The sequence below is a fragment of the Molossus molossus genome, unplaced genomic scaffold (assembly GCF_014108415.1).
Source record: "Molossus molossus isolate mMolMol1 unplaced genomic scaffold, mMolMol1.p scaffold_m16_p_17, whole genome shotgun sequence".
Lineage (NCBI taxonomy): Eukaryota > Metazoa > Chordata > Mammalia > Chiroptera > Molossidae > Molossus > Molossus molossus.
Window position 1 is genome coordinate 8,947,515 of NW_023425352.1, and position 27,924 is coordinate 8,975,438.

Sequence of the window (27,924 nt, forward strand, 5' to 3'; positions counted from 1 at the left end):
ACAAGAACGCGATGGCTGGAGCTGCAGCAGCCCTCTTGGACCATGAGATATCTGCAGCTGAGAGATAGAAGGACCCTGGGTCCCTGATGAGACAGAAAAGCCAACCCACAACCTACTTCCAAACTTCATTTATGTGAGGAAAAGATATGTTTTTCGCACCATCCAGCCAATAACCATGGGTATGTGATCCACCGGACCCTCTGCCTTACCACCCAAACTTCCTTTCCTAAATCCTATCCCTCAGTCAAGTCCACCTCCTCTAGGAAGCTTTCCTGGATTATACCCTAGGGAGAAAATAATTACTTCTTCATTTGACCAACTGCAGTACTGTATCATACGATATAGTGGTTCATGATCAGGAGTCAGGCCAGGATTCAGAGCCAAGTTCTTCTATTTACTAGTCATGTGACCTTGAGCAAATCATTTCACTTCTTTGAGCATCACTTTCATCAGCTGCCAGGTGGGATAGTAACACTACTGTCTCCAAGAGTTTCCTGAAGCTTAGGTGGTAACATAGGTAAAGCCCCTGGCATCCCATTAACCCACAATACACCTGAACTTAACTTTTCCAGACATCAGCCACTTGGAAGCTACTGTTACGGTTTTTTCACCATAACCTACCACCTGTAATATTTACCACTACTTACTTAGTTATAGTAGTTACTGCAGATGTTTCTTTAACTTGGGTTTTAACTGACTCTTTCTCTCACTGTTTTTCAACTTAGCCTTTCTAAACAGTATCACATGGGAAATTACTGCTGCAGTTATGGCTTATTTTTTAATGACATACATTAAAATAAATGCATAACCATAGTTCCTCTGTGTACCACCTAAAATTATCTCACACATGAAGAGGTGTGCCTGCTGCCCTTCCTAACGTGCTTCTGATGTGTGCAGGAATGACATGCACACGCTTCCTCTGTTTCCTAGCAACTGGTCTCTTTGAGGATGGGCCAGGTTGCATTTATCTCTGATGACTCCAGCATCTGGGCCCTCAAAGGAGCCTGTTGAACATTTGCCCAGTGAGCAGGAGAACATTCTCCCGGAGCCATATCAGAGACCTGGATGGAAAGCACAGCCAAGTTCCATTCCAGCACATTCCAAGGGCTGTCCAAATTCTGCTGCTGCGTTGGGTGCATGTTCTATCAAAAACTACACATAAGAAGTGAGCTGTCAGCAGAGGAGCCTGCAATTGTTTCCACAGACATTTCCATGAACCTTAAATGGCTTTTGCTGTCATGGGATTTGATCCATTTCATGGCGCCCTGGCAAGACCCATACTGGCCAGTGAAATGTGGCAAGGAATTCACAGAAAAGGGGTTCTTCACTGAGCCGGACAAAGAAAACCTTCTGGAGGAGTCCTGCACCACTGGGACAGCTGAAAACATTCTTGCAAAATATTTCCATCAGGGAGCAGAGTCCTTACGCAAAGCAAGAAGTTGGTAACGTTCTGAAAACACCGGATCCGAAATAAAATGTGAGCTGCAACATGGGTGCAGGAGGACAGCTTCTGTGTCAGAGACACTTTCTGGATGATGGAAATGTTTTGATGGAAAATAGTACACTTGGCCTGTTAAGAAGTAACCAAGTAAAATGACTCCTGGCATTTATAGAATGTTTTACTTGGCAACTCAGACTGGAAGGTAACTCACTTCTCCCACCACCTCACCTTCCCGTGGCCAAACGGCGTACTGAGAAAACGAGACAGGTGGAGGCGGCAGGCTGCTTGGGACCAGACAACCAGAGAGCTCCACGCAGAAGGTGCTGAGGCTGGAGGATCCCCACGAGAGGCAGGAAACTCACTCAGCAGAGCCCCCGTCCTGCCCGCACAGTGTGCTCAACCCATCCCCAGGCAGGCCATGTGATGGTGACCACCCTGAATAAGCCCTAAGAAGCAGCAGTGAGCAGTGGTGGGCCAGGCTTTGCCTGGAAATGGGTGACTTAGGCACCTTCTGGGAGCCTGGTCAGTAACGCAAGAATGAAAACACCACTTACTCACGGGACTGTTGGGGAATTACATGAACTCAGGGAGTGATGGAGAGTTTTGCAATCTGCACAGCAGCCCACAGCCTCGATGGGGAGTGAAGACAGGCACACTCAGAGCAACAGCCAACCGCATGTGGCTGAGTAACCCCATAGGCTGGAGGCGGTTTTAAGGATCACAGGATGCCGAGAAATAGGAGGTGACGGCTGCTGAATCCCTCCCAGGCCGGAGAGCTGGCTTTCGCCATGCAGGCCTAACTGGGGCAAATGTGGCTGCTGGCCAATGACCCCGAAAGGCTGTCACCAGAACTGCAAAGAGCCAGACCCAATGTCCAGTCCTGATGACCATCTCCAGCCCCAGAGAGATGATTTCCACACCTGCAGGTGTCAGCCCCGAGTACAAGGGCCCCCACGCAAGTCTTAGTTGGTGTTCGTGGAGACCCCGGCAGGTGTATGTGTTATTTGTTCACCCCATAGTACGGGTGAGGAGCTGAAAGGTAAAAGACTTGCCCAAGGTCATCCAGTGAGAACATGGAATAGAAAAGAACTGAATCCAGTCTGGCTTTAAAGATAATACTTTCCAGAACCACTGGAAACATAGCCTGCCATGGCATCACCTGACCCCGCCCCTGCCCTTAGTTATGTCCTCCCTTTCTTCGGCATCTTTGCAACATTGAAGCCCAGCGAAGATCAGGCTCAGGCCATTGCTCATCCAGCCCCATCAGCTCCCTCTTTGCCTCCTTCCTGTATAGACCATCACCGCCCGACATCCTCCTTCCTATCCTCCTAGGGCCCCTAGCCATGAGTCCTTCTCGGAACACAGCAAATGGACTATGTTTATCCTCTCTGCCTAGAGCTCATTCTCTCAAATTCTCTCTTGTGATGGCCACAGTGGGAGGAGGGAGGAGAGCAGAGGATGATGGGAGATTACTCAACTCTCATCTCTTGCAAACATCTCAAAAAACGTGTCTCCTGCTGGTGGCCAGGACCTCCGGAGCAGCCCTCCTCTCTGGCGGAAGAAGTGAGCACGCAGCCCTGTCATCTGGCCACCCTCAGCTCTCCTACTCACCTCTTAAATGAGCTCTCCTCTCTTTTGGACAACATCACCATCTTGGTTCCCTGCAGATAATCAATCATTGTATCTTTTCACCAGGGACAGAGAAGCAAAACAAAGTGACGCAACACGCGTGGTTGGTCTGCCACCGGCGCTGTGACTTGTGATGTCTAATTCTCCTCCAGGGCACTTTCTGATGGCCTGCCTAGCCAAGCTCTCAGATGTTTCTCCAAAATGGGAAGCTGGCCAGCTGTGCCCCAACGTGCCAGCTCTGGGCCCCTCCAAGCTGGCTGGTCCACGGAGGTGCTTGGCATCTTCCTGCTTGAGTAACCCATTTTCTAGAGCCCTGGGCAGGCGCTGGCCTGGCACTGCCCAGCACGCTGGCCTGTCAAAGTGGATTCTGCTCATACATTCCTCGAAGTCAGCAGGACAGGTGCTAATTTGCCCACTCTCCAGAGAGGGTGACAGATCAGACACACCTGCTTCCCAGGTGGAGCAGTCATTTCTCCTTTCCATTTCTAAGGTCTGAATTTACTTATTGCTCATTCACATTCCAAAAGGACCCGCAGCATTTTCCAATGAAAGCACATGTTCAATTGTTTGATGAAAGACAAAGAACAGGAAATAAGCAGCCAAGGAGGGGGAGGATAAAATGAGCTCCCTCCAGGACATCTAAGAGGAGAGCCATGCTTTTGGCACAAAACTGGCTGCGGGCTTCCCAGCAGTTGGAACAAAGAAGGATGCAGGTGGGTGGTTACTGGCAGAACCCACAGTAAAACCAGGCCTCAGGACTCCTCCTTAAACACACATTCACATAACCACACCTACTGTGTGCAGGGGCTGGGACACATGCTGGGGACGCAGGGAACTGAGACACAATCCTGTCCTGAGGGGAAGACACATTGGTTTGGTTGGGTGAAACCTCATTCATGGGGCACCACTCTGCCCTCCCTCATGGAGAAGGGAGACACAGGGACAGAACAGGATGAGGGACAAGAGGACAGTGCCACCTGGCACTACCTGGCCATACCCACAGGCACAGGTGAGGCTGCCTTCTCTGCCTGCCAAGCTGTCCCCATCTCCTAGGGAAGGTTCAGGACCCTAGGAAAAAGCCCTTCCCTAATTCAGAGGCTGCCACTGAGCGTGGCGGACACCAGACTTGCCCAGCTAGTGGTTACTTAGCTCTAAGGCAGGATGTGAGGAAGCCAAGAACCAAGAATGGGTCCTTTCTGCACAGGCCCAGGGCCCAGGGCCCAGGGCCCTCCCCTGCATAAGATGCCACCGCCGGGCCTTCCAGGCTCCTCAGTGAAGGCACCACAAGGCCTGGCCACTAAGCCAGAAGGCCCGGGTCCCAGCTCGTTTCTTGCTGTCTTCAGCCGCCAGCCCGCCCCATTCGTCCTCTGTGGAAGCCTCAGTTTCCCCGCCTGCAAAGTGAGGCAGTGGGATTCCCAGTACGAGGTCTTCCAGCTCTGAATGCCAGGAGGAATCTTATTAGCCAGAAAGCTGGACCAGACAGAGCTCAGATCTCCAGCTTGGGCACTGGCCCCCCGGTCAGCACTCAGACTCACTGAAGAAATAAATGGAGTCGCCAGGACGAACCTGTGAGCTTGGTGGCCACTGGGAGGGGCTGAGCTCACTCCGTGCTACAAACCAAGGTGGCGGAGATCAGAGCTGCTCCTGGGGAGACTCTCCACCCCCCTGAAAGGCCCCACAACTGAGGACCCCAGAAGGCGGCAGCTCATCCAGCCCTTGGCCGGCTCCCTGCCTCCTTGAACCCTTGGAGTCACCAGCCAGTGGCCCTGAGCGAGTCCCTTCACTCTGAGCCTCAGCGACGTCATCCATAAAGTGGGGGTGAAGGTGAGCTCCCAGCGCAGGAAGAACAAGGTGGGTGTCTGTCCTCCTTTGAGGGGAGAAAACTGAGACTGGAAGAAGGGGCTATATGGGAACTCTACTTCCTGCTCAACGCTTCACAGAAATAAAACTGCTCCGAAAGAAAGTCTATTCATGGAAAACAATAGAATAAACACTGAAGCTCAGAGAGGTGGAGTGTTTGGCTTGTTGAGGCAGAAGACCATGTGGGAGCCGCACAGAAGTGGGAACCTCCAGCCCTGGCCCAGACCACTCTCCACGACACCCTACTGCCTCCCTTTGCCGATTCTGTCTCCAGGTCAGTCACTTCCCGGACACCTGTCGAGGTGGGAGGGACACAGGACAGCCAGCAGGGGACTTAGGCTGGTGACGGGCATGCGCATGCAACCACAAGGTGGGTCATGAGTGCCAGGCCGAGGAGGACAATCTGTCTCACTGACGAGGAAACCCCTGCAGATTCCTCCGGAAAGCCCAGCAAACCCCTCAGATGGCCAGGTCCCACGGCACCTCAGTCCGCAGGGCCCAGCACTCAACCGAAATGAGACGGTTCCCAGACATGCGAACTGCCTCTGGACGCCGAGGATGCAGAATGAGTCCAACACGCCGATCAGTCCAGTCTCCGCAAGGCTGCCTTCCTTCTGTCCCGCAGAAGGACTACCCAGCGCCTCCGGGCGCAGCCCGAGGCCGCCAGCTCGGTCCCGAGGGCCCTGTGGTTGGCAGAGGATGACGAGACCAGCTCCTTCTAGTGAGCTTTCTGGTAACTTTCCCCGGTGCCTCAGCCAGGGCCTAGGGGTCAGGTGAGCAGGGAGCACCCCATCCCTGTGAGGTCCTCCCAGCAGGGCCCAGGAGCCAGCGGCGCTTTGAGGGCACTAAGGGTCAGCCAGAGGCGGTGAGCGGGCGGAGCCGCCCCACCTTGCAGCCCGCGTGCCCCGGAGACCTCAGGTCTGCCAGGAGCTGTCGGCTCCACAGACAGGCCCGAGCCTGACCGCAGCGGCCCACGAGTGGAAGCCAGCTCCAGCAGGCGTGTTCACCCTCCGTAACCCCAGCCCCGTGGGGCTTTCCTTCCTGTCCAGGAAATGATCAATCTGACCCAGAAGGTCACGGTCAGGAAATAACTGAAATAACTGCCAAACCCTGCAGACTGTGGAGGTGTGAGGATGAGGCTGCCAGGCTGGGCCGAGAGCTGCTGTGGCGGTACAGGCGCGCTCCTCGGGGCCCCTCCATGGCCCCCTCCATGGGCCCCCTCCACAGGACCCCTCCTCGGGACCCCTCCACGGGACCCCTCCTCGGGACCCCTCCACGGGACCCCTCCTCGGGCCCCCTCCACGGGACCCCTCCTCGGGCCCCCTCCACGGGACCCCTCCTTGGGCCCCCTCCTCAGGCCCCCTCCATAGGACCCCTCCACAGGACCCCTCCTCGGGCCCCCTCCACAGGCCCCCTCCACAGGCCCCCTCCTCGGGCCCCCTCCTCGGGCCCCCTCCATAGGACCCCTCCTCGGGCCCCCTCCAGGGGACGCCTCCTCGGGCCCCCTCCTCCGGCCCCCTCCACGGGACGCCTCCTCGGGCCCCCTACATCGTGCCCCCTCCATGGGCCCCCTCCTTGGGACCCCTCCACAGGCCCCTACATCGTGCCCCCTCCACGGGCCCCCACAACGTACCCTCTCCTCATTCCTCCTCCCTTCCCCCCATCGCTTATTCCCTGCTGGCTTCGCGGACACCTGACCAGCTCCCAGAGGCCCAGGCACTGGGGGAGGGGCTGGCATACAAAGGTGCAAGGACATCACACACCTCCTAGGAAAACAGTCGGACACGTGAAGCCAAGCTGTGTTTGCTGTGGGTGGGGGTGGGTAGTTTTTAGGGGTTCACTGACACTGGAGGCAGGACATGCCGGGTGGCGTGGAACAGAGGACGGCCTGAGCAAAAGCCTGGAAGCAGGAAGACAACCTGCTTCCTGAGCTGCCCTGGGGCCCAGCACCGAGCAGGGACTTCCAAACGCACCACCATGTTTAAACCCCCTTAGCAGCCCTGAAAAATACGTGGTGTGGTCCCCATATCTGTGAGCAAGGACCAGGGTCCAGACAGGCTGAGTCTGGGTCTGGCTCTGCCTCTTCGTGGTGTGTGACCTTGGGCAAAAGGCTTCACTGCCACAAACTCCAATGTCCGTATCTTCCAACGAGCCTAGGAATAGTGCCTCCTCCCATGCACGGTTACCTTACGGAGGGTGTAAGGAGGACTGCGGAGTGCTGGGCACAGTGTCTGGCACATAACAGTGTGATCAGTGACATCTATCAGTATCACTGTTGCTTTTGTTCTGTCCCTGCAGCTCAGAGAAGTTAAGCAAACTGCTCAAAGGCACACAGCTCCTAAAGAGAAGAGCAGGAGTTTGACCCTGTGACTTGAAAGGCCACGCTGTTAACCGTCACATTAGCAGAGGTTTATGCCAGGGCACGACAAGCCTGACGGCTTCCCGGGATGGGGGTGATGCTGAGAGGACCACTCTGGGTGGCTTTTTGTAGCAAGTCAGAGAGCAAGTTTAGAGGGGCGGAGGACACGCCAGGTCAGAGGCCCCGCCTCGGGGCTGTGTGGTTTGGACTTCGTCCCAAGGGCAGTGGATAGGCCTTTTATATCTGCTAGGAGCCTCAACGTGGATGTCTTCAGAAAAGTCAATAAGCTTCTGAGTGCTAAGAACAGCAAACAAGAGAGTCTGGTTGGATGGGCAGAAAGGAAGAAGAAACCATCCAGAAACGGGACCACGAAGAGGCTGTTGCACTAGTTAAGCAGGGTGACAAGTGTCGAGGCAGCGGGTGGAGAAGAGGGGGCAGGAACACCAGGTTTGTGCCAGTGAGGCTGGGAAAGCCACCGACGGAAACGGGAACCCAGGAAGTGTGCCCTGGGGGTGGGAGAGGGAACGCAACGGCAGGCAGGCCGAGAGGAGAATTAATCCTTTCATGTCAGAACCAAATGGGAACAGAGGGCGGCAAAAGCCCAAGAAAATGAGTGTCCCTCTGCACCCCACACCCACATTCTGACCCCTCGTCAGTTCCCATCTATAAAGTGACCAAGATGACCTCTCGGCTGGGCCCGGGCACAGCAAGGGCAAGGAGATGGCCAGTGTGACACTCATGCCCATCTGCTGCCTTCCAAAAGGCCCTCCGGGAGGAGGAGGGAGAGAGAAGAGACAGCAGGGGAGTGAGAAACCAACCCGAAAAAGAGGCGGGGAGAGACAGGTAGGCTGTGGGAACGGCCACAGGCTCAGAGACCTCCCAGGTAGGTGACATGAAAGGCACCCGATGACCCAGCGTCACACAGAGAAACCTGCTCCCAGCCTGACACTGTGGGTGAGACAGGCCCAGCCAGAGCTGCGTCCTGAGCCATGGGGTGTTGTCACAGGAGCGGGGGCCATTTATGGTACATTCCAAGTCCTGGGCTGGACACTTGAGAAACTGTCTCATTTCTCCCTGGCTACAGCAGGTGAAAAGTAAATATCTGGAGAATGAAGGAATCTTATATTGCCCTGGAAGCCCAGCCTAGTCTGCTCTCTGCTCTCACCCTGAGGATGGCTGCAGGGGCTATCAGAGATGAACATTCGCTGGCTCCCTACTACCTACAGGACAAGCACCTAACCTTGCAGGATGGAGGCAGGGATGGACTCTCTGACCTGACCCCACCTCTCTTAGATCTTCTCCCACCAAAGCAGTGCACACATCACCTCCCAAATGTGCCCATACTGTCCACCTCCATGGAGAAAGCATGGCCAGTATGATGAAAATCCACAGCCAGCGTGGCCTTCACGCAGGCCCAGGCCTCTGCTCCTTCCAGAGCTTTGGAACTGAGCACCTTACTCATCTCTCTGAACCTCTGCATCTTCATCCATAAAACAGGGATGGGGAAAATGCACCCGGCCCATGGGTTTGATAACGATTCACTGAATTGTCTGTAAAGCAAGTAGCCCGATGCCTGGTCACACTAAGTACCCAGGAAATGCTTGCTGTTTGTGTGATGCTGATGATGCTGAACCTGTTGACCCCCAAAGTCTCCCTCTTCTACTAGTCAACTGGAACCTTCCTGTCCCACAGAGATATCTCTGTCCCCCTTCTCTGCCCAACCGCTGGGGACTGGGGACTGAAGACAGACATTTGACAACTGCCCACTGTTACATGGCTGTTCCCCAGCATCATGTGTGTTCTTTCTGCCCTGTCTTCCCAGCAAGGGGCAGGTCTGTAAGGGATGGAGCTGGCCTCACCTCTCCCCCGGGGACCCCCGAGGCCTTGCCCAGAGTGAAAGCTGAACGATGACTCAGGATGGGATTGCAAATCACCCCATGTGTCTGAGAGGCTCCTCCGGTCTGGAGGAGGAGTGGACAGATGGATGAGATGGTCTTTAAGGAAGGGGAGGGGTGCACCATCTAGAACCTCTAAGTTGGCTAGTTAGTAAGCAGCGATTTGAGGGATGGGAGGGGGCTAAGGGAAAATGGTTACATAAAGGCAATAAATGTGGCCCAGCCCATGCTGCCAAGAGCTACTCATGAAAGCAACTCCCCACCACCTGGCAGCTCCCTGGATCCCTGGCACAGAGTGAGGGCTTAACAGATGAATGAACGAATGAATGAACAGATAAACTTAAAACCAGCAGGACCTGGCAACCACCACGGGGAGGGGAGGAGGGGAAGGGAAACCAGGAAACAAGGCTCGGAACTAAGTGGGAATGTTGATGACAGTGATGAAGATGAACAGCAGCGATGACGAAGAGGAAGATGACGGTGAAGCAGCTGCTGTCTGAGCGCACTCACTGTGCCAGGCCCTCTGCAGAGCCTTCCACGCATGCCTTCTTTTACTCCCTGCAACACGCCTGTCCCCATTTTGCAGAAAGGGAGACTGAGGATTAGAGAAGTTAGATCACTTGCCCAAAGTCATAGTCATATGGAATAGAGCCTGGCTCAAACCCAGGTCCCTCTGACACCCACGCTCATGCTCTTTACTGTCTCCACCCCAACACCACTGAGCTGGGCTAGCCCCACAGCGGTTTCGTCCCAGCTGACTCCTGAGGCGGAAGCAGTGTCTACAGCTGCTGGGCACGCCTGTGCTGATGACACCCAAGCCTGATGCTGGAGGAACCTGAAGGAAAGGCCGAGTCGGGGACAGCAGGAGAGGGTGAAGCCGGAGCAGTGAGCAAGGGTGGGTGAGGCAGGCCTGGTCAGCTTTAGTAAGACCTGTGTCTCCGTCCTGACCACAGTGGAAAGCTACTGAAGCAGGTATCGGCGTGACCCGACGGATAGTTTAGAAAGAGCCTCCTGGCTGCTGTATGGAGCTTGGTTGGAAAGGGGCAAGTCTGGAGGGAGTCGGGAGGGACACGGCAGTCCGGCACGAGAGGAAGATGGCCAAGGTGAGGGAAGCTGTGGGGAAGGGGAGTAAAGGGCTGACCCAAGATATACTATGGAGACAGACTGCCTGGGCTTGGAGAGAGACTGGCCATGTGCACTGGGCAGGGGCGGGGCGGCAGGGCAGAGGGAAAGGGAGGCTCCAGCCAGAGGGAGGTGGTGATTTTCACTAAGATGGGACACAGGGTGGCTTGAGAAAAAAGGGACACAGTTCACCAGGGAGATAGGAAAATGACTTCAGCTATTTGTCTAACCCAAGGGTCTCATGATTGCATGGAAAACGGACACAACAATTTGCAGAACATGTTGAAAGTCACTCTGCACCACTAAGGTGGGGGTTACTGGGTCCCCATTTTATTTTATTTTTTTATTTTATTTTATTTTATTTTATTTTTTATCCTCACTCGAGGACACTTTTCCACTTTTTGTTCAGGTAGAGTGGGAGGGAGAGAGAGGAACAGAGAGAGAGAGACAGAGAAACATCGACGTGAAAGGAACACATCGAGTGGCTGCCACCCGCACGACCTACCAGGGCCGGGGACAAACTGCAACCGAAGTACATGCCCTTAGCGGGAACCAAACCCGGGTCTCTCTGGACCTCAGCCGACACTTTAACCGCTGAGCCAAACCGGCCAGGGCCTGGGTCCCCATTTTAAAGATGAGCAAATTGAGGCTGAGTGTCTTTCCCAAGGACGTTGAATCAAGCAGGCTGCAGGAGAACCAGGGGCCTGTGTCTCCCAGTCCAGCGAAGATTCTCAGCCACACACCATCCATTTAAAGTGGTGTCTACTTCCGGGCAGGGAAACAGACGACAGGGGATGCGATTCCCTCTACAAGCAGAACAAACTCTGAGAGAGCCAGAAACCAAAATGTTGACCACGGTTACCTCACTGGCAAAGTTTTATTTTCCTCTCCTCCGATGATATTTTGGAAATTTCACTGATGGACATATATCATTTTGTAAAGAGAAAAAGAGCTAAAAGAATCATTTCAAAAATAATTTTTAAAGATGACGCAAGGACAGCACACGCGTGAAACCGAAACAAGCGGCATCAAGTTTCTTGATTGTGCGTTTTCCTTTCCGACTCGGGCTGGAAGGGGCCGGGCTACGAGCCCACAGGAGCTCTTGAGGGGATGCATTTTTTGTTGTTGTCCTCTGGCTGAGATGCTTTTTTTTAATTTGAAAAGTTTATATTGGCCCCAAATCTCCTTCCACCCACATTTTTTCTCCTCGCCCTCTCTTGGGTGCTAGCGCCGGGTACTCGGAACAAGCAGTGTTTAATCCGCGGCCGCCGCAGCGGCGATGCTGCCAAGGTGTTGCTGGACGGACGCGGCCCGGGCAATCAATCCCGTAAACGGTCTGGGCACAGGCCATGAGAAGTGTTGTCCCTAGCGCCTCTTATGGGGCAGGACGCTGTCGTGCTCAGCCTGCCGAGGGTCGGCTGGCCTCCTGCGCCGGTTTGAGGTCCCCGTTGCTGCATAAACCAGCTTGTTTTTCCCCTCTTTTTGCCGACAGGCCTTAAAACAGACAGAAAAGCCCTTCTCATGCCTGTGACTGCAGTGGACTGGGCTGGCAAGCAGGGCCCCGGGTGCTCGCCAAACCTGGCCGGCTCTGCCATCGGCAGCATATTTCAGGTTAATGGCGCCGGCAGAGGCAGAGCTGGAGAGGGAACATTCCAGAGGAAGCAAAGGGGGCAGAGGCCACTGCACAGGCTGCTCGGCTTCAGCGAAGTGCGAAGGGCAGTGCTGGCTTGCTCGGCCCGAGCCAGAGACGGAAACGCCGCGATGGAGCGCAAAGACGTCCATCTGCAGAGAGAGAGGGAGAACCACACCGAACAGAACAGAACAGTACGTACTCGTGATAGACATGAGGCCTGTAACAGTCAGGCTTATGCTGGCTCTTGGGCCAGGGCTTGTATTCAAGATAGCGTAAAGGAAGAATAATCCACAGAAAAGAAATGAGCCATACACGGGGGTGTGCTGGGGGCCTGACGGCTGCTGGGTGGAGGGCGACAGGCCAGCTCCCCACTGTCCAGGGGTGTAACCACTCACCAGAGAAGGCAGCCCCTGAGAAGAGGAATTTTGTGTTTTGGTCACTCATGTAGCCTCAATGCCTGACAATAAATATATCTCCAGTGGAAAAACATAAATCGCATTTATGAAGCATTTTAATGACATTGGAAAATATATTTGAAATTATATTAAGAAAAAAGTTAAGAGCCCTGGCTGGTTAGGCTCAGCGGTTAGAGCGTCGGTCCAGAGAGACCCGGGTTCAGTTCCCGCTAAGAGCATGTATCTTGGTTGCAGTTTGTCCCTGGCCCTGGTTGGGTCATGCAGGAGGCAGCCACTCGATGTGTCCCTTTCGCGTCAATGTTTCTCTCTCTCTCTCTCTCCTTCCCACTCTATCTGAACAAAAAATGGAAAAATGTCCTCGGGTGAGGATTAAAAAGAAAGAAAAGAGTAAGAAACAAACTGAAGGTATAAGCACAGGGGAAAGCTGGAAGGAACACAGGCTGTGTTAAGGGTGGCCAGAGCTGAGTGTGAAACTATGGGTGGCCTTTTCTTAAAATTTCTGTATGTGTTTTTTAGAAAAATAACTTACCATTTACTCTGACTTGAACAGTAACAACAACAATGAAATGAAGAAATGAAGAAACACCAGGCCACAAGGTGGGAAAGCTGTCGACCCTCCCGGAGCTGCTCCTGTGGCTGTGGGGAGGCGGTCAGCCCGGGCATGCAGGGGTTAATCCCAAGCCAGGCCCAGGACGGAGGAAAGAGTCTGCCCTCAGTCCTGGGGGGAATCAGGATGCCCTGGCTCCTGGAACTGAGTCTCCACAGACCATACGAGAAGGTGGATATCATGGGTTGAATTGTGTCCCCACATAAAAGGTATACTGGAGTCCTAACCCTAGTACTCTAGAATGTGACCTTATTTGGAAATAGGGTCTTTATAGAGATAATCAAGGTAAAATGAGGTCATTAGGGTAGGCTCTAACTCAAAACGACTGGCGTCCTTATAAAAGGGGGGCATTTTGGACATAGATATATACACACAGATACGCAGGGAGAACGCCATAGGAGAACAGAGGCTGAGATGTGGAGATGCTTCTAGAAGCACAGGAGGGACAAAAACTCCAGCAAGCCACCCGCAGCTGGGAGCCGGGCTGGAACAGCTTGTTCCTCCTGGTCCTCAGAAGGAATCGGCCCAGCTGACATCTGTGTCTTAGACTTCCGGCCTCCAGCGCTGTGAGATGATACATTTCTAGTATTTAAGCCCCCAGACTATGATACTTTGTAATGATGAACTGTGATAGTGGGGAAAAGCCTTCCTGGAGTCAGGTCATGGGGAGACCTTCGCAAGTCACTTGTCTCTCTGGGGCTCAGTTTACTTATCTGGAAAATGGGAGACCTGGCCTAAAGCGGTGGGTTTCAAACTTGGTTTTAATCCTGGAATAAAACCTTACACAGAGGCCCAAACATAAAAGGTAAAAAAGACAACAACCCTGATGAGGTAGAAGCTTTCTCTGGATCACACCCCATCACTACAGAGCAGCCTTTGAAAACCCCAAGTCCAGGTCATCTGGAAAATCCCTATCGGTGTGCCATTCTGAACATCTTCAAAAGCGAAACCCGTTGACTAGGGTCACTGAGCATCTCCCAGGCACTCAAACTCGTGCCAGGCACTGAGGACCCAGCCCCTTGACCTCAGGTGGCTACTGGTCTCGGTGGAGTGCTGAGACTGATGATCGGAAAACAGTGGGCAGACAAGCCAGGCTGCCCTTTCCCTCCGGAGAGCTACAGTTGCAAACAGGTCACCTGATGGTCTAAATCCACCACATCTAAATTTATCTTGCCCTCCAAGGACGAGCAGATGCTGTGCCTTATCAGGACATGGCAAGTGGCGGAGATAGACATGACGCGCCCTTATCACCCCAAGGACGAGAATGACGTCTCCCTGACGATGAAATCAAGAGCTCTCGTGCTAGCCTGGCACGGCTGAAGAGGACTGGGTCATTCAGTCCTCTGGGTGGGGCAAGACCTGTCCCAGGAGCCCAGAATCCTTTCCAGGCCCTGATGCAGGCCGGGCAACTCCAGGGGGTCAGTAGCCCTTGAGCAGCAGTGACCAGCCCCTGCAGCATTCAGTGAGGAGGAGCCACTGACGCTGTGCAGGCAGAGACCACCGTGGGCTGGATTAAGGGGCCACAGACAGCAGGATTGAGCAACCTACCAGGAGACTAGAGAGCCTGGGATGGGGCCCAGGGTCAGACTCAGCGAATCCAGACCTGAGCTGCCCTCCAAACCCTAGCAGGACATAGGTCCTGAGATCCCACCTGCTGGAGGCTATGGGGTGATTCCTGCCTGCCAGCATCCCAGAAGAAATGAGCGGGGACCCCTCAGCCATAGTCTTACAGGGTCTGCAAAGATGGTGAGATTCTGACTATCCTCTTGTAGTTCACAGACTCATCAGGGGACACAAGGTCAACAAGGAAAGAGGAAAAGGTATCACTGTCCCGACTGCCCCACTGTGGAATCAGATAGCAGATCTAGTCTTTATTCATTCAACTTTTTTTTTATCCTCACCTGAGGACATTTTTCCATTTTTTGTTCAGTTAGAGTGGGAGGGAGAAAGAGAGAGAGAAACATCGATGTGAAAGGGACACATCGAGTGGTTGTCACCCACACAACCCAGCCAGGGCAGGGGACAAACCGCAACCGAAGTATGTCCCCTTAGCGGGAACCGAACCAGGGTCTCTCTGGACCGCAGGCCGACGCTCTAACCGCTGAGGCAAACCAGCCAGGGCTCATTCAACTTTTAATTTCAGAGTAAGGCGCCAACTCATTCTCTGTTTAAAAACCACCTTGCAGATAAAACAAACCTCCACTCCTTCCCTGTTGGGGCACTGGGGTACAACCTTCCAAAACAACCATTTGTCCTTGCAAAGAAACCCACCAGGCCAGGGGCCTGGACAGTGTGAACCAGCTTCCCTGGGCATGCCGTGGGGCCACGGGGAGGAAGGAGGCTGGAGCTGCAGGAATCTATCTGAGTGGGCCTCCAGGACGAAGAGGCTGGAGGTAGGGACTTAAGAAAGGGTAGGATTAAGATGACCCCAAGGCAAGGGTTCCTGGGACGCTGGACCCGTGACGTCAGCATAGAAACGACTCCATACACCGCTTGTAGCTAATTCGGCTTCTTTGGAAACTCTAAAGCCCTCCCAAAGGGTCTTCAACCTCTGCCCTCAAGCCACTAGAATCGCAGTGATGATAATGACAACGATGGCATATTTTAGGCACTCCGCTAGCCCTCCCACCAGCTCTACCAGCTTGGTATTAGTGTCTCTATTTTACAGACAGAGAAACCGCAACCCAGAAAAATTAAACAACTTGCCCAGCGTCACTCAGCTGGGAGCAGCAGAGCCACCACCTGACCTCAGTACCGGTGACCGAGGTCCTTCCACGAGGCTGCACTGCTCTTTCGGCCAATGGGACAGCTCTTGTCCTGCAAGGACGCCGAGGCACAGCAGGGGCTTGACAAGCATCTGCAGGATGAGTTCTTGTCTGAAGAGCACGGCGTGAATTATCGAGTTCCAGGCCAGTTCAAGGCAGTTTTCACGTTATTACGGTGTTTGGGGTGTTTTTCTTTCATGCTGGGATTCTCTACTTTCTCTAGGAACCCGCCCCAGCCTCGAGCTTCTGCTCCTGAGAAGAGGTAAGGTTTTGGGAAGACGCTGTGCCACCAGGCAAATTAAATCTCCCGTCCCGTCGGGCACAGGCCACAGGGCTCCACAGCAGCTAATTTCTGTGAACGGCCTTCTCGTAAACGTCAGCCTCGCCAGGGGGTGCAGAGGGGGCCCTGATTTATTATGTAGCTTTTGGACAGTTCCTACAGAAATATTGCCAAACAGTGGAATAATCAACTCTTTCACTCAAGCCCCCGCATACTTTTTTTTTTTTTAATGAAAGAATAAAGTACGCAATGAGACTGAGCTAAATAAATAAAAACGCCACACTTTTCCCCAGCAGGACTTTCTGCGTCACTGAGAAATAGTTGCAGACCTCAACAATCTTTTATCTTCACAATGACGTTCTAGCCTTCCAAGTTTTGGACATTCTGAGAACTCCTTTGATTTTGGGCCCTCTAATTATCTTATGTGAACAATTAGCTTATTAACTAATAATGTCATCATTTGATGTTTCATCAAGCAGACGTTAAAGAAGCCCTTCCCCCACTCATGGTCCGTCTGTCCTCTGCCTGGGCTATCTGAGAGAAATTTCTGTCTGGATACTCACTGCTGTCAATCACAGTGTCTGGGCTGGGGAGGAGGGTAACACCCATCCATTCATTCCACTGCTTTCCCCATCCACTCACTGTGCCAGCAACAGAGACTCTGAGATGGACAGGATGTGGTCCATGCCCGCAGAGAGTCCACACAAAGAGATCCCTCCTCCTCCAGGGATGTTCATGTTCATGATGGGTACAAACCTTGATACCTTCTTCCCGCTCAGCAACCTGTTCCTCCATCACAGAACTTTCTCAATTTGTTATCACCACTTTATTTCTCTCTGTCTCCTGGGAGAAGCCATGAATGAGCTCCAGGGGCACATAATAATTGCTCAATAAACACTTGTTGAATAAATAAATGCACCTACACCCATATTTAGAAGATAAAATAAAAAGAGAAACACATAGAAACATCTGTCCATTTGAGTGCCTAATGAGCCTCTGCCTTAATCACTAGTGGGAGCCGATGCCCAAAATGTTTGAGTCAGTGTGGTGTTGGGGGATGCAAAGCTGTAACTCCGAACCAGGGGTCTCCTGGAGCCTCTCTGCTCAGGTCTGAAATGGGTGGCTGGGCAAGATGTTCTCTGGCTCCTTGAGTTGAGGATTCTGTGGAAACCTAACATCACCATGAGAATTAGCCCAACTGCAGCCTTCCGGGAGACTGGCCTGGACCGGAGCTCCGGTGCGTTCCCCCTTCGTGGATGGGCGACTGTGGCCCAGCCCTGTGGCTGTGCTGCTTCCTCACCTACCCAGGAAGAACTGGGGGCTGAGGAATTCAAGTAAATGCTTTCCAAGGCTCCTCCGACATCTAAACTGTTATGGCTTAAGTTTAAAGTACTGATTAAGATTAAATTTGGGTATGGCAATCATATGTCACAGTTTTTGTTAAAGAGCCCTAATTTCCAATATTTTACCTCACTGACTCCTTCATTCACCCCCCTTTTTTTCCCTCACCTGAGAATATATTTCTATTTATCTTCAGATAGAGTGGGAGGGAGAGAGAAACCTCGATGTGAGAGGGACACATTGACTGGTTACCTCCCACATGACCCCGACCAGGGCCGGGGACGAACCGCAACCGAGGTATGTGCCCTTGACCGGAATCGAACCTGCAACTCATTGGTCCGCAGGCTGATGCTCTAACCACTGAGCCAAAACAGCCAGAGCATCACTCACCCAATATTTAATGAGCTCCTGTTATGCACCAGACCCTGTTCTAGCGGTGAACCAGACAATACACCGTCTGTTGTCATGGGGCATACAGTCCAGCAGGGAAGACAAAACACACACACGGACAAAGATGACTTCAGAGGGAGCTACAGGCAGGGAACGTTAACCCACAGCACTGTGTGAAAGGCAGCACTAGAGGGAGAGGATGACTTCGTCCAGAGGCTGGCGGGGACAGCTTCTCTGTGGAGGTGACAGCTCCGCTGAGACCTACGGGCCCTGGAGAATTAGTGGGGAAGAGCATCCCAGGCGGTGGGCACAGCAGTGCAAAGGCTCCAGGCTGGAGACAAGCTGGGGTATTCGAAGGACAAAAAGGCGAGCGATGCAGCCTGTGACTGGGGAGGACGGAGTGATCCAAGACACAGGCGACGGCCAGTAGAGAAAGGGCACTGCCAAGAGGTCCATGAGCAGGACCTAGGGGGCCACGGACTTGGATGGAGAAAAAGGTCATCTTTCTTCTCACCCACCTCTCACTGAAAATGAGCACTTCCTGAGTCACAAATGCCGACCACCCACAGTGCCGTTAGCCTGCCAGGACTCGACAGAAGTCACAGATCTCTCCTATCGCCGTCGTCACAGACGCCCGGAACTGGCCCGCTCACCACCAGTGCAGAGTCATGTATCTAGGACCAGCTGCTGACCTCACCATTTAAAGTGTGAACAAAGAAGCACATATACTTCAATATCATACATTTTAGAAGTATCTAGTAACTGCATCTAATAAGCCTCTGCACTTTATTTCATACATGTAAAAGCATCATTCTGAGACGGGGTCTCTAGGCTTCACGCAATGCCCGATGCGCGTATAAGCCGCCGGGGGGGGGGGGGGTTTATCCCAGGTGGGATGGGGACCTGCTGCGGCAGGGAATTCCGTTTCATTGTCCAAAGTCACCCTGGCAGCTGGGAGGACATGGCCTGTGTCTGCACAGAGCAGTGCTGAGGGCAAGGGGGGCAGGGCTTCGTCGACCACTGTTCTGGGCAATCCAGAGGGGCAGCGTCCCTGGGTCCTCGTAGGCTCTGCCCTTCCCTCTGACCAAGAACCTTCCCACACTGTCCTCCGTGCTCGCGGGGCCCTGTCACTTTGTCCCACAGCCCGTCCCAGGACATCCTCCCAAAGAGCTTCGGAAAGTGAGTTCATGAGTCCACAAGGAAAATAGATGCGGTGTTTGCACTGTTTGGTTAGTGTCTTGGTGGAGAGAAGCAAGGAGGTTTTATTTAAGAAAGCCTTCCAGCAGGACCCCAGCAGAGGCTGGGCAAACACCCGGGCGACGGACTGTAAACAGGCGGGAAGGCCGAGCGCGGGGCCCGTGGCCACGGCGTAGCCCGGGTTTTACGGCGGCCTTCCTGTTTTCCCCGACCTCTCCTCACACCGCTCGCACACAGAGGCTTTTCAATGTCCTGCAGAACAGAATCAGGCCCACATGCCAGCGCACCGGGTCTCCCCCTCCCAGGGGAGCGGCCCTGCCAGGAGGCCCGTGTGGGCCTAGAAAGACCCATGGGGCAGCGTCCCTGGACAGAAAAAAGCTGAGGTAAATCCTATGCGCCTGGGGGTCCCCCAAAGTGGGAGTGAAGAGGGCAGGGCCAGGTCGACTGGAAGGTGAGGGGCGTTTGTGGCGCTGCCGGGGGCCTGGCCTTCGAACCTGGAAAGGCAGAGAGGGAGACCCCCACCTTGTAACAGCTCTGGAAGGGCCAGCTGGGCCACAGCTCCCGTTCAGCTCGGCGGTCCCTTTCCGGGACTCCCTCTTCTGTTGGGGGAGGGGGCCTTCTGATCTGCACCCGCTAAACCCCTGGGTCGGGAGCTTCTCCAGCACCCGGTCCCCGAGGAATACGGAAGGCAGGAAAGAAGCCCGGTGCTCAATGCCATGTCACATCCCTTGCCTCCCGAGGTCCCCAGCCAGTCGGCCTTCTTCCCTCCCCCTTTCAGAGTCTCCTTACATTTGTCCTTTACGTGATGGCCAGAGTTTGGGGCTGTCCTTAGTGGTAGGGATAAGGGACACTGTGTCTACTTCATCTTGTCTGGAAACAGAAGTCCTGTATTTCATATTTTTATGTTTTATATTTTTAAGAAATACATGAATCAAGTATAGCAAAGTATTAAGATTTCTTTAATCCAGATGGCAGACACACGAACACTCCTTATATTACTCTCGATACTCATCCATTTACTTGAAACACTGTGAGTTCACTGTTCACCTGCTCACACCTCTTCATTCATTCATCTCCTCCGCTCCTCCCTCCGACCACCATCTAGTGTGCGTCTCCTGGAAGCTGAGCCCCAGGTGCGTGATGGTGAATTTAGAAGATCCTTCCCAAAGGGCCTTTCACACCGAGGCACGAACAGACCCCAACAATAGCTGGGGAGGGGTGCTTCCACAGAAGCGGGCGGGAGGCTCTGAAAGACCCTGGCCAAGAGCTGATTAAATTCTCCAAGGAAGTGCCCTCACACCCGCTGCGCCTCACGGTGCCTTCCTGGCACCGCCACCTGTGGGCAGTTTACCCACAGGCAGAGAAGCCGATGGCTTCCCCAGAGCTGGCTTTGCCGGCAAGGCCCCTGCCAGGTGAGCCGGGTCCCCACACAGCCCCTACTTCAAGCCCTCTCCTCCAGATGAAGACCTCGGACAGACTGTGGCTCAGGCTGGGGACGGCTGGGCCCCCAGGAAAGGCACTCTGCTCGCCAGTGACCTTGCGGACCTGGGCCAGAGGACAAAGAGAGGGCTCGCTTCCCCAAGCCTCGTCTCCCTAAGCCTAAATTAGCAGGAAGAACAAAATGCCACGAGGGGTAATGGCCAGACTCCAGGGGGGCTCTCCCTAGCCTCCCCTTCTCTGAAGGCCACTCACAGTTTGTCAGTAGCAATACCCTCCCCGTCTCTCCCAGCCCCAGGACAGGGGCCACCCTTCTCTCCTGCCCGTGTGTGTCCAGCATCAAGAGCAAACATGGGCACCCAAGCCCCAACAGAGGCGTGGCCCAGCAGAGGGTGGGGGGCTGTCAAGCATCCAGGAAGAAAGCCGGGGTGCTTTTCACACGTGGTCTGGTTTGACTGCATCCATGACCACCATGTTCAGCGGAGGAAACTGAGGCTCAGCAACACTGATAGTTTGTCAGGTGACTGACAAAAGGGCTGAAGTCTGAATCCCAGTCTGTCAGGACCCAGGGCCCTGATCCCTTGGCCAAGTCCACGCTAAGCCCCGAGAATTCCACAGGGCTTCCGACCTGAGGGTTTAAGGCTGGAAGGTGGGTCTTGGGGACATTTCCCATCCTTTCGCACCCTAGCTTCACCTGCTCACATCTGCCTCCGTGGGGGAAGGTGGCTGCCTTTCATTTCATAAACACCAGTTAAGCAAGCTCCTCCTCCATGCCGGCATGTGGGACCCACAGAAGGAACAGCTGTCACCTGCTGTCACAGTACAGCCAAAGAATCTGAAAGGTGGGCCCTGGGGTCAAGACTGAGCAGGCCTGACATGCTGTGTAGGTCCCACATGGCCTGGGAAACTGCTGGAGGCCAAGCCACATCGAGACCCCACTTAGAAAAGCTAAATGGCCGCGGCCTCACATTCCATGGCAGTCACGGGGGAGTTCACCCAGAGCCTCGGGCGTAAGACCCAAGAGTGGCTGGGCCAGCAGAGTTCTAGGTAATGGGGCCGCCCCACATCCAATAAGCCTTTAGGCAGCGGAGTAGGGGGCACCCCAGGGAGGAGAGCCAGGGCCCCCACCTGTACCGAGGGGCCCCATTACACCCACCCCCTAGGAGCCCTTGCCAGTGACCCAGCCTCCTCAGCATAGCCATGTGCTGAGTGGGGCTGGGACAGACCTCACTAAATGTGCTCGGCCCCTTAGAAGACAAGTGCCCTCTGACATCCCCTGCAAGAGGAAAGGGGGCCCAGATCCTCACTTCACCATTGGCTCCCAAAGCCTGGGGCTTTTGCCAAGGGCAGGACCAGGGGCCACAGAGGAAAAGTAGAAAGCTACAAGTTGGGGCTCAGTGCTGGGCCTGGCCCGCCTCTGCCACCTTCCCACAAGCTGTGTGACTTCGAGCCAGTTACAGAACCCCTCTGCACCTCCGTTTCCCCATCCGAAGGGGGAGTAAAATAACAGTACCTGCCTCAAAGTGGAACAGAGAATTCTGCCCGGTACACACCAAATACTCAGTAAACGTTGGTTGCATCTTTATGTCAATTAGCAAAGACATCAGCCTGGAGCCCTAGCTGAAATCACGCCATTAACTGATTTGTACTGGACTCACCGTGTGGGGTTCACAGCTCCTTGCGCCCCTCCCAGCCCCTCCCCGGGCTCCCTCCAGGCAGGAGGCTCACCTATGGTCCTCCGGAGGTCTTCACACTGGCTAATGTGAGGGAACTTCAGGATTTCTTTCCACTTCTTGCTTTTCCCTTTGCGCTTTCCTCCGCCCCCTGCAGAGATGGGGGAAGAAGTCAGTTGATGTTGGTCTGGTCCAGGCTCCACAGCTCCCAATGAGCCTGTCCCCCAGCACCCCGACTGGAAGACAGCTGGGGGGGACTGGGCTCAAGGTCCAGTCAGTGACACACCCCAGCACCAGGCACAGACTCCAGCACCCACCGTCCTCAGTCCTGTGTGCTCTCCCTGAGTGCTCAGACCTGAGCTCCCCCCCAGCAACAGCAGCAGCAGGGAAGCCCCTCCAGTCACTCACACAGGCACCCCCACCAGGCACCCTGACATCTTCCTGGGCATCTCCCATGCCCCGCCGGGTACCTGGTGTCTGGCCCCAGATGGATCCACAGCATGTGTACTGTGGTCCCCTCACCACCTCTTTCTGTCCTTGTTCCCTGTGGAGAGTCATCTTCCCCAACTGGAGGCCAGATGTTGGGCACAAGAACTTCAATTTCCATTTGTCTTGGGTCCCCCACTGCTTCTCCATTCTCACACACCCCAAAGTCTCAAAGGACATTTCTCAAGGCTGGAAGGACTCCTGAAGAGCCCTATCACACCTCATGTCCTCCACAGTGTGCACATGTGATGAACATGCACACGCTAGGGGCATACACATGGCGGACATGCACACGATGAGTACACACTCCGTGAATAGGCACGTAATGAACATGCAAAGAGCACACGGAGATGAGCCCGTGATGAAAATGCACACATAATGTGAACATGCGATGACTGTGTGGAACTGAGTAAACTGCACATACGGGGGGGTGTCCCCATCACCATGCCACTCCTCATCTGGGCAACGGTGGACAGATGCCAGAGCACTCGGGTATGCAACAGCGAGGGGGCACTGGCTGGCCTGTGTCTCTGAGCTCACCAGCGTTTGGGCCTTAGACCTGGAGGCATCTCTGTGTCCTGTGGCCAGGCCCCAAGGACTGAGATGTTGTCACCTGCTCCCACCTTCAGAGTGGCCCTTAGATATCATCTGTCAGTGACTCACCAAAGATCACATAGCCCTTTAGGCCCCTCAGTGTCTCAGAATATCAAGGGCCTTTTACCCTCCTTCATGTGATCAGCACCCCAAGTGCCTATGGAATTTGGGTTAGAGAGATAATTGGATCCTTGGACAGGACCTTGGCACCCTGGGCCCACCCCTGCTCTGGGTGGGTGTATAGCCCTCCAGTCTCTAACCCTTTTAGAATGGTCTGGGCAGGACAAGGACCCCTTTCTCCAACCAGCAAACACAGGGATGCCAGTGGAGCTTGGCTTTGAGCCAACCCCCCACCCAGTGTGTATCCCAAGCCTGGCACAGAGCTGGTCTCAATGCATGGGGACTCCTAACTCATCCAAGCTGCCCTGGAAAGCTGAGGCCATGTCTCCTATCAGCAAGTGGGACCACTTCTGAGGATGGGACCAGGACCTCCATCCCTGGGGCAGGAAACAGGAGAGGGAGCTGATGGGGGAAGGACAGGACACTGGTCCCTTTCTCTGCAATCTGCTCTTCTGGTCTTCAACCTGACCAACCAGCCCCAGCTCCCTTGTCTCAAGTCTACATAGAAGGCAAAGGCCTCAGACTCCAAAAGGCAGAACAAATATATATTGGGTGTGTGCTGTGACCAGGCACATTGAACATTAGCTTGCTTCAGCCTCCTTAAAATGATTTTTTGGGAAGAAATCACTGGGCCAACATCACAGATGAAGAAACAGATGCCTGAGGTTGCATAACCCACCAGCTGATGGCCTGTCCGACGCCACACAGGCTCTCTGCTCAGCCAGGGCACACATGTGCCCATGCATACACACGCTGCAGAGCCCTCCCACCGGCCCTGCCCTGGGCCAAGCCCCTCACCTGCACACTCCTAGAATCCTCATTCTAACTCTGTGAGGCAAAACTATTCCCATTCCCATGTGGCAGATAAGGAAACAGGCACTGGGGATGGGGGTGGGGGTGGGGGTGGCACGCGAGAGTGGCCTACAGCCTCATGACTCACTAATAGCAGAGCCAAGACCCCAGCCCGAGAGGAAGCCGGACCCAGGTGCTCACCCTCACCCTCCAGACACTCCCGACTCAGGCGCCCTGAAAGCAAGGGTGATTCTCCGGGACGAACGAGAATCCTGGCGTCAGACCTCAGGAGTGACACGCACCGGTAAGAGGACCTGGAACGGGGCTCTCTATAGCTGGGCCCCGAGCCTGTGAGCATCAAGGAAAAACACCACCCCAGACCCAAGGCTGCAGACTTGTCCTGTTTGACCCACGTGTGTGTGTTTGCCTGTCCACTGAGCCAACAGTTAAGATCTAAACATTAGATTTCACATACAAGTCCATTTCGGACTTCACTCCATAGACAAGCATCGCACATGGCAAGAATCAGCTGGAGATGGGCAGCAGCTGCCCCTGTGGACAGGCCATGTGGCCTCCATGAGGAGCAGAGGTCAGGACGGCCATCCCCCAGAGAAGGCTGCAAAGCCAGTGCTGCCGTCTCAGCCACGACAGGCTGCCAGGCCTCAACGGGTCATAAGAATCATCAGTCCAGCCCTGGCCGGTCGCTCAGTGGTTAGAGCATCAGCCTGCGGTCTGGAGAGACCCGGGTTCAGTTCCTGCTAAGGGCACGTACCTCGGTTGCAGTTTGTCCCTGGCCCTGGTTGTGTCGTGTGGGTGGCAACCACTCAATGTGTCCCTTTCACGTCGATGTTTCTATTTCCCTTCCACTCTATCTAAACAAAATATCAAAAAATGTCCTCGGGTGAGGATAAAAAAAAAAAAAGAATCATCAGTCCACATCCCCTTCCACTCCCCCATTCCCAGACCTGGCTGGGATGAAGCACTCTTAGTGTACGTGGTAAAATATACACATCAAACGGATCCTCTTAACCATCTTGAGGTAAACTGAACTCTGTACCCATCAAGCAGCTCCCTGTTCCCTCCACCCCAGCCCCTGACAACCACCATTCCACCTTTTACCCCTATGAATCTGACTACTCCAAGGCCTGCATAGAAGTGCAAACATATAATATGTGTCCTTCTGTGACTGGCTTATTTCACTTAGCATAATGTCCTCAAGATTTGTCTCTGTTGTAGCCGGTGTTAGAGTTCATTCCAATTTGAAAGCTGAATAACATCTGGATGTGTGTAGAGACTGTGTTTTGCTTATCCGTTCATCTGCTGATGGACACTTGAGCTGTTTCCCCCTTTTGGCTATTGGGAATAGTGTTGCTATGGACGTAAGACCTTGCTTTCGATTCTTTTGGGCACATACCTACAAGCAAATTGCTGATGTTGGGGAGGAAGAAACTTTCTTCTACCCTTCTTTAATTCTAATAATTAAATCTATGTGAGACAGATTGACAAGAGAAAATAACCAATTTAACTAAACATGTACGTATGGGAACCGCACATACATGAGAGGCTCAGAGGCAGACAGGTAAAATGAGGTGTACACAACATTCTGACCTGACTAAGGGTGAGATAGGCATGTTGGGGTTCAGAGAAGAGGAGGAAGACCTCTGCAGGATGATAAGAAGATCAGATGTATAGCAATTAGAAGTTTGCCCTGCCTTACAGATGGGTCAGAAAAGTTAGGAAATAACATTTATTATGTGCAAAGCCCCTCATTTAAATTCTTTAAGGGAGAGGTAGCAGTTTCTTGTGAGCTTGGTCTCAATTACCTTTAGCTCAAAATAACTGCATACCACATTTTGCGGTGACTCATCCTGTTCCCCTACACTGGGTCATATGGTCATTCTATGTTTACCTTTTTGAGTAACCACGAAGTACTCTTGACAATAGACTCCCAGGCTGTACCCCAACTTTCTGTGATTGGAAACCACATGACATCTTGAAAGGCTCCCCGGTTAATTCTCAGGTAGCCAGTCTACAGACTAGGAGTATATTTTACACATACACACATGTGTGTGCACACTTTATTGTGCATGTTTGTTTTTTAATCCTCACCCAAGGATATTTTTCTATTTATCATCAGATAGAGTGGGAAGGAGGGAAAGAGAGAGAAAAAAACATTGACGTGAGAGAGACACATTGACTGGTTGCCTCCTGCACGACCTGATCAAACCACAACCAAGGTACGTGTCCTTGACTGGTCAGTGGACCAATGCTCTAACAGCTGAGCCAAATCGGCCAGGGCACACATTTTTTATGAGTGAATTTACAAATTCATCAATTCATGCAACCACTATGTGTTGAGCATCTACTAAATGCTGAGCACCATGCAGGTGCTGGGGACATGGTAATAGGCAAGACAGACGGAGTGTCACCCACTTGGAACCTCCCCCTCTTGGGGCACCCAATCTAGCAAGAAAGACATCAGAGGCCTTATTTCAGTGGTTCTCAACCACTCTCAGCAGAGTGTCCCCATAAACGGCCACAGGGTCCTGAACGGGCTCCCCACTCACACCTGTTTCCAGCGCCTCTACAAGTCCCATGCGATAACCCAGCCTCCACAGCTCGCTGGGCTGGGCAAGCTTCTGCATTTTTTCTTTTCTTTTTTTTTTATCTTCACCGGAGGACACTTTTCCATTTTAGTTCAGATAGAGGGAGAGGGAGGGAGAGGGAGGGAGGGAGGGAGAGAGAGAGAGAGACAGCGACGTGAAAGGGACCCATCAAGAGGCTGTGTCCCGCATGACCCCAACTAGGGCCAGGGACGAACTGCAACCCAGTTACGTGCCCTTGACCGAAATCGAACCTGCGACTCAGTGGTCCGCAGGAAGACGCTCTAACTGCGGAGCCAAACCGGCCAGGGCAAGTTCTGCATCTTACAACAAACAAAACCTGCCTCAAAGAGGTCACCACTTCCAGACAAATATTTGGCTCTTAAGTATGCTGCTAGGTTATTAAATCACATATTTCATGACTGAAGTGTTGATACTGTTTATTATTTCAATAGGACTTGATTGTTTCTCAGTATCCTGAGGTGGCCAGGCCCACCATGCATCTGCAGAAACTCCTTTCCCATCCTGGCCCTGTGGCCCCAGCTACCCCAGGCCCACCTCCCCACCTGGGGGGCTGTCAGGCTCCAAGGCGCTAGAGCCACAACCTCCCACCTACTCAGAGCCCAGCCAGGCCCCAGCAGCCGCCCTCACCCACAGGTCAGCCCATTCTCCTGGGCCAAGTTTGAAGCCCTTCACTGTCATCTTTTCCCAAAGCTTTACTTCCCTCCCTGCAGCTGCTCTCAGGGCCTTTGCACTTGCCGTTCCGTCTGTCAGGAAACTTGGCACTGGACCTCCCCAAGCAGGTATGTTCAGACTGCAAGCCCCTGGATGGTTCCAGGTATAACCAGAGGCAGCATGGAAACAGCCACCTCCCTTCTAAAACGTTTAGGATGCTGCTGGTTAGTTAAAGGCACAAGGACACAGGGTGGACGGTGGCACAGGCCACAGCAACACCAGGGTTCCAAGGAGGGCCGCCATCTGCTGTCATCTCACAGACTGGCCTGTGGGTCACAAGGGGCCAGGAGGCTTGGAAAGGTCAGCATTATGCTAACAAGAAGGAGCAAATTTGTTAAAAATCCGAACTATGTTGCTGGCGGGTCTTTAAAATATACACACGGGGAGGTGGGGGCCCACGGAGCCGCTCTCGGCACACTGATCAGGGTCTGGGAGGTTCTCAAGTGTCCCGGTGACCGTCCATGGGAAGGACGCTCCGTGTTCCAGCTACAAGACACCGATGACTCACCACTCAGCTGGTGAAATGGAAGGCAGTGTTACGATTCTGCC

The 27,924-nt window shown here is 53.6% G+C and overlaps 1 protein-coding gene across 3 annotated transcripts in view; it reads right to left on the bottom strand.

The window, feature by feature from the left end:
- The window catches only part of GRK5 (G protein-coupled receptor kinase 5), a 200,768-nt gene that overhangs the window by 85,080 nt on the left and 87,764 nt on the right, over positions 1-27,924 (bottom strand). For all 3 annotated transcript variants that reach the window (XM_036264784.1, XM_036264783.1, XM_036264781.1), the window contains exon 2: positions 22,101-22,196. Coding sequence is in view for 2 of the 3 variants with exons in the window: in XM_036264783.1 (XP_036120676.1) it covers positions 22,101-22,196 (96 nt within the window). In the remaining variant the exon portion in view is untranslated. The remainder of the gene's footprint in view (positions 1-22,100; positions 22,197-27,924) is intronic.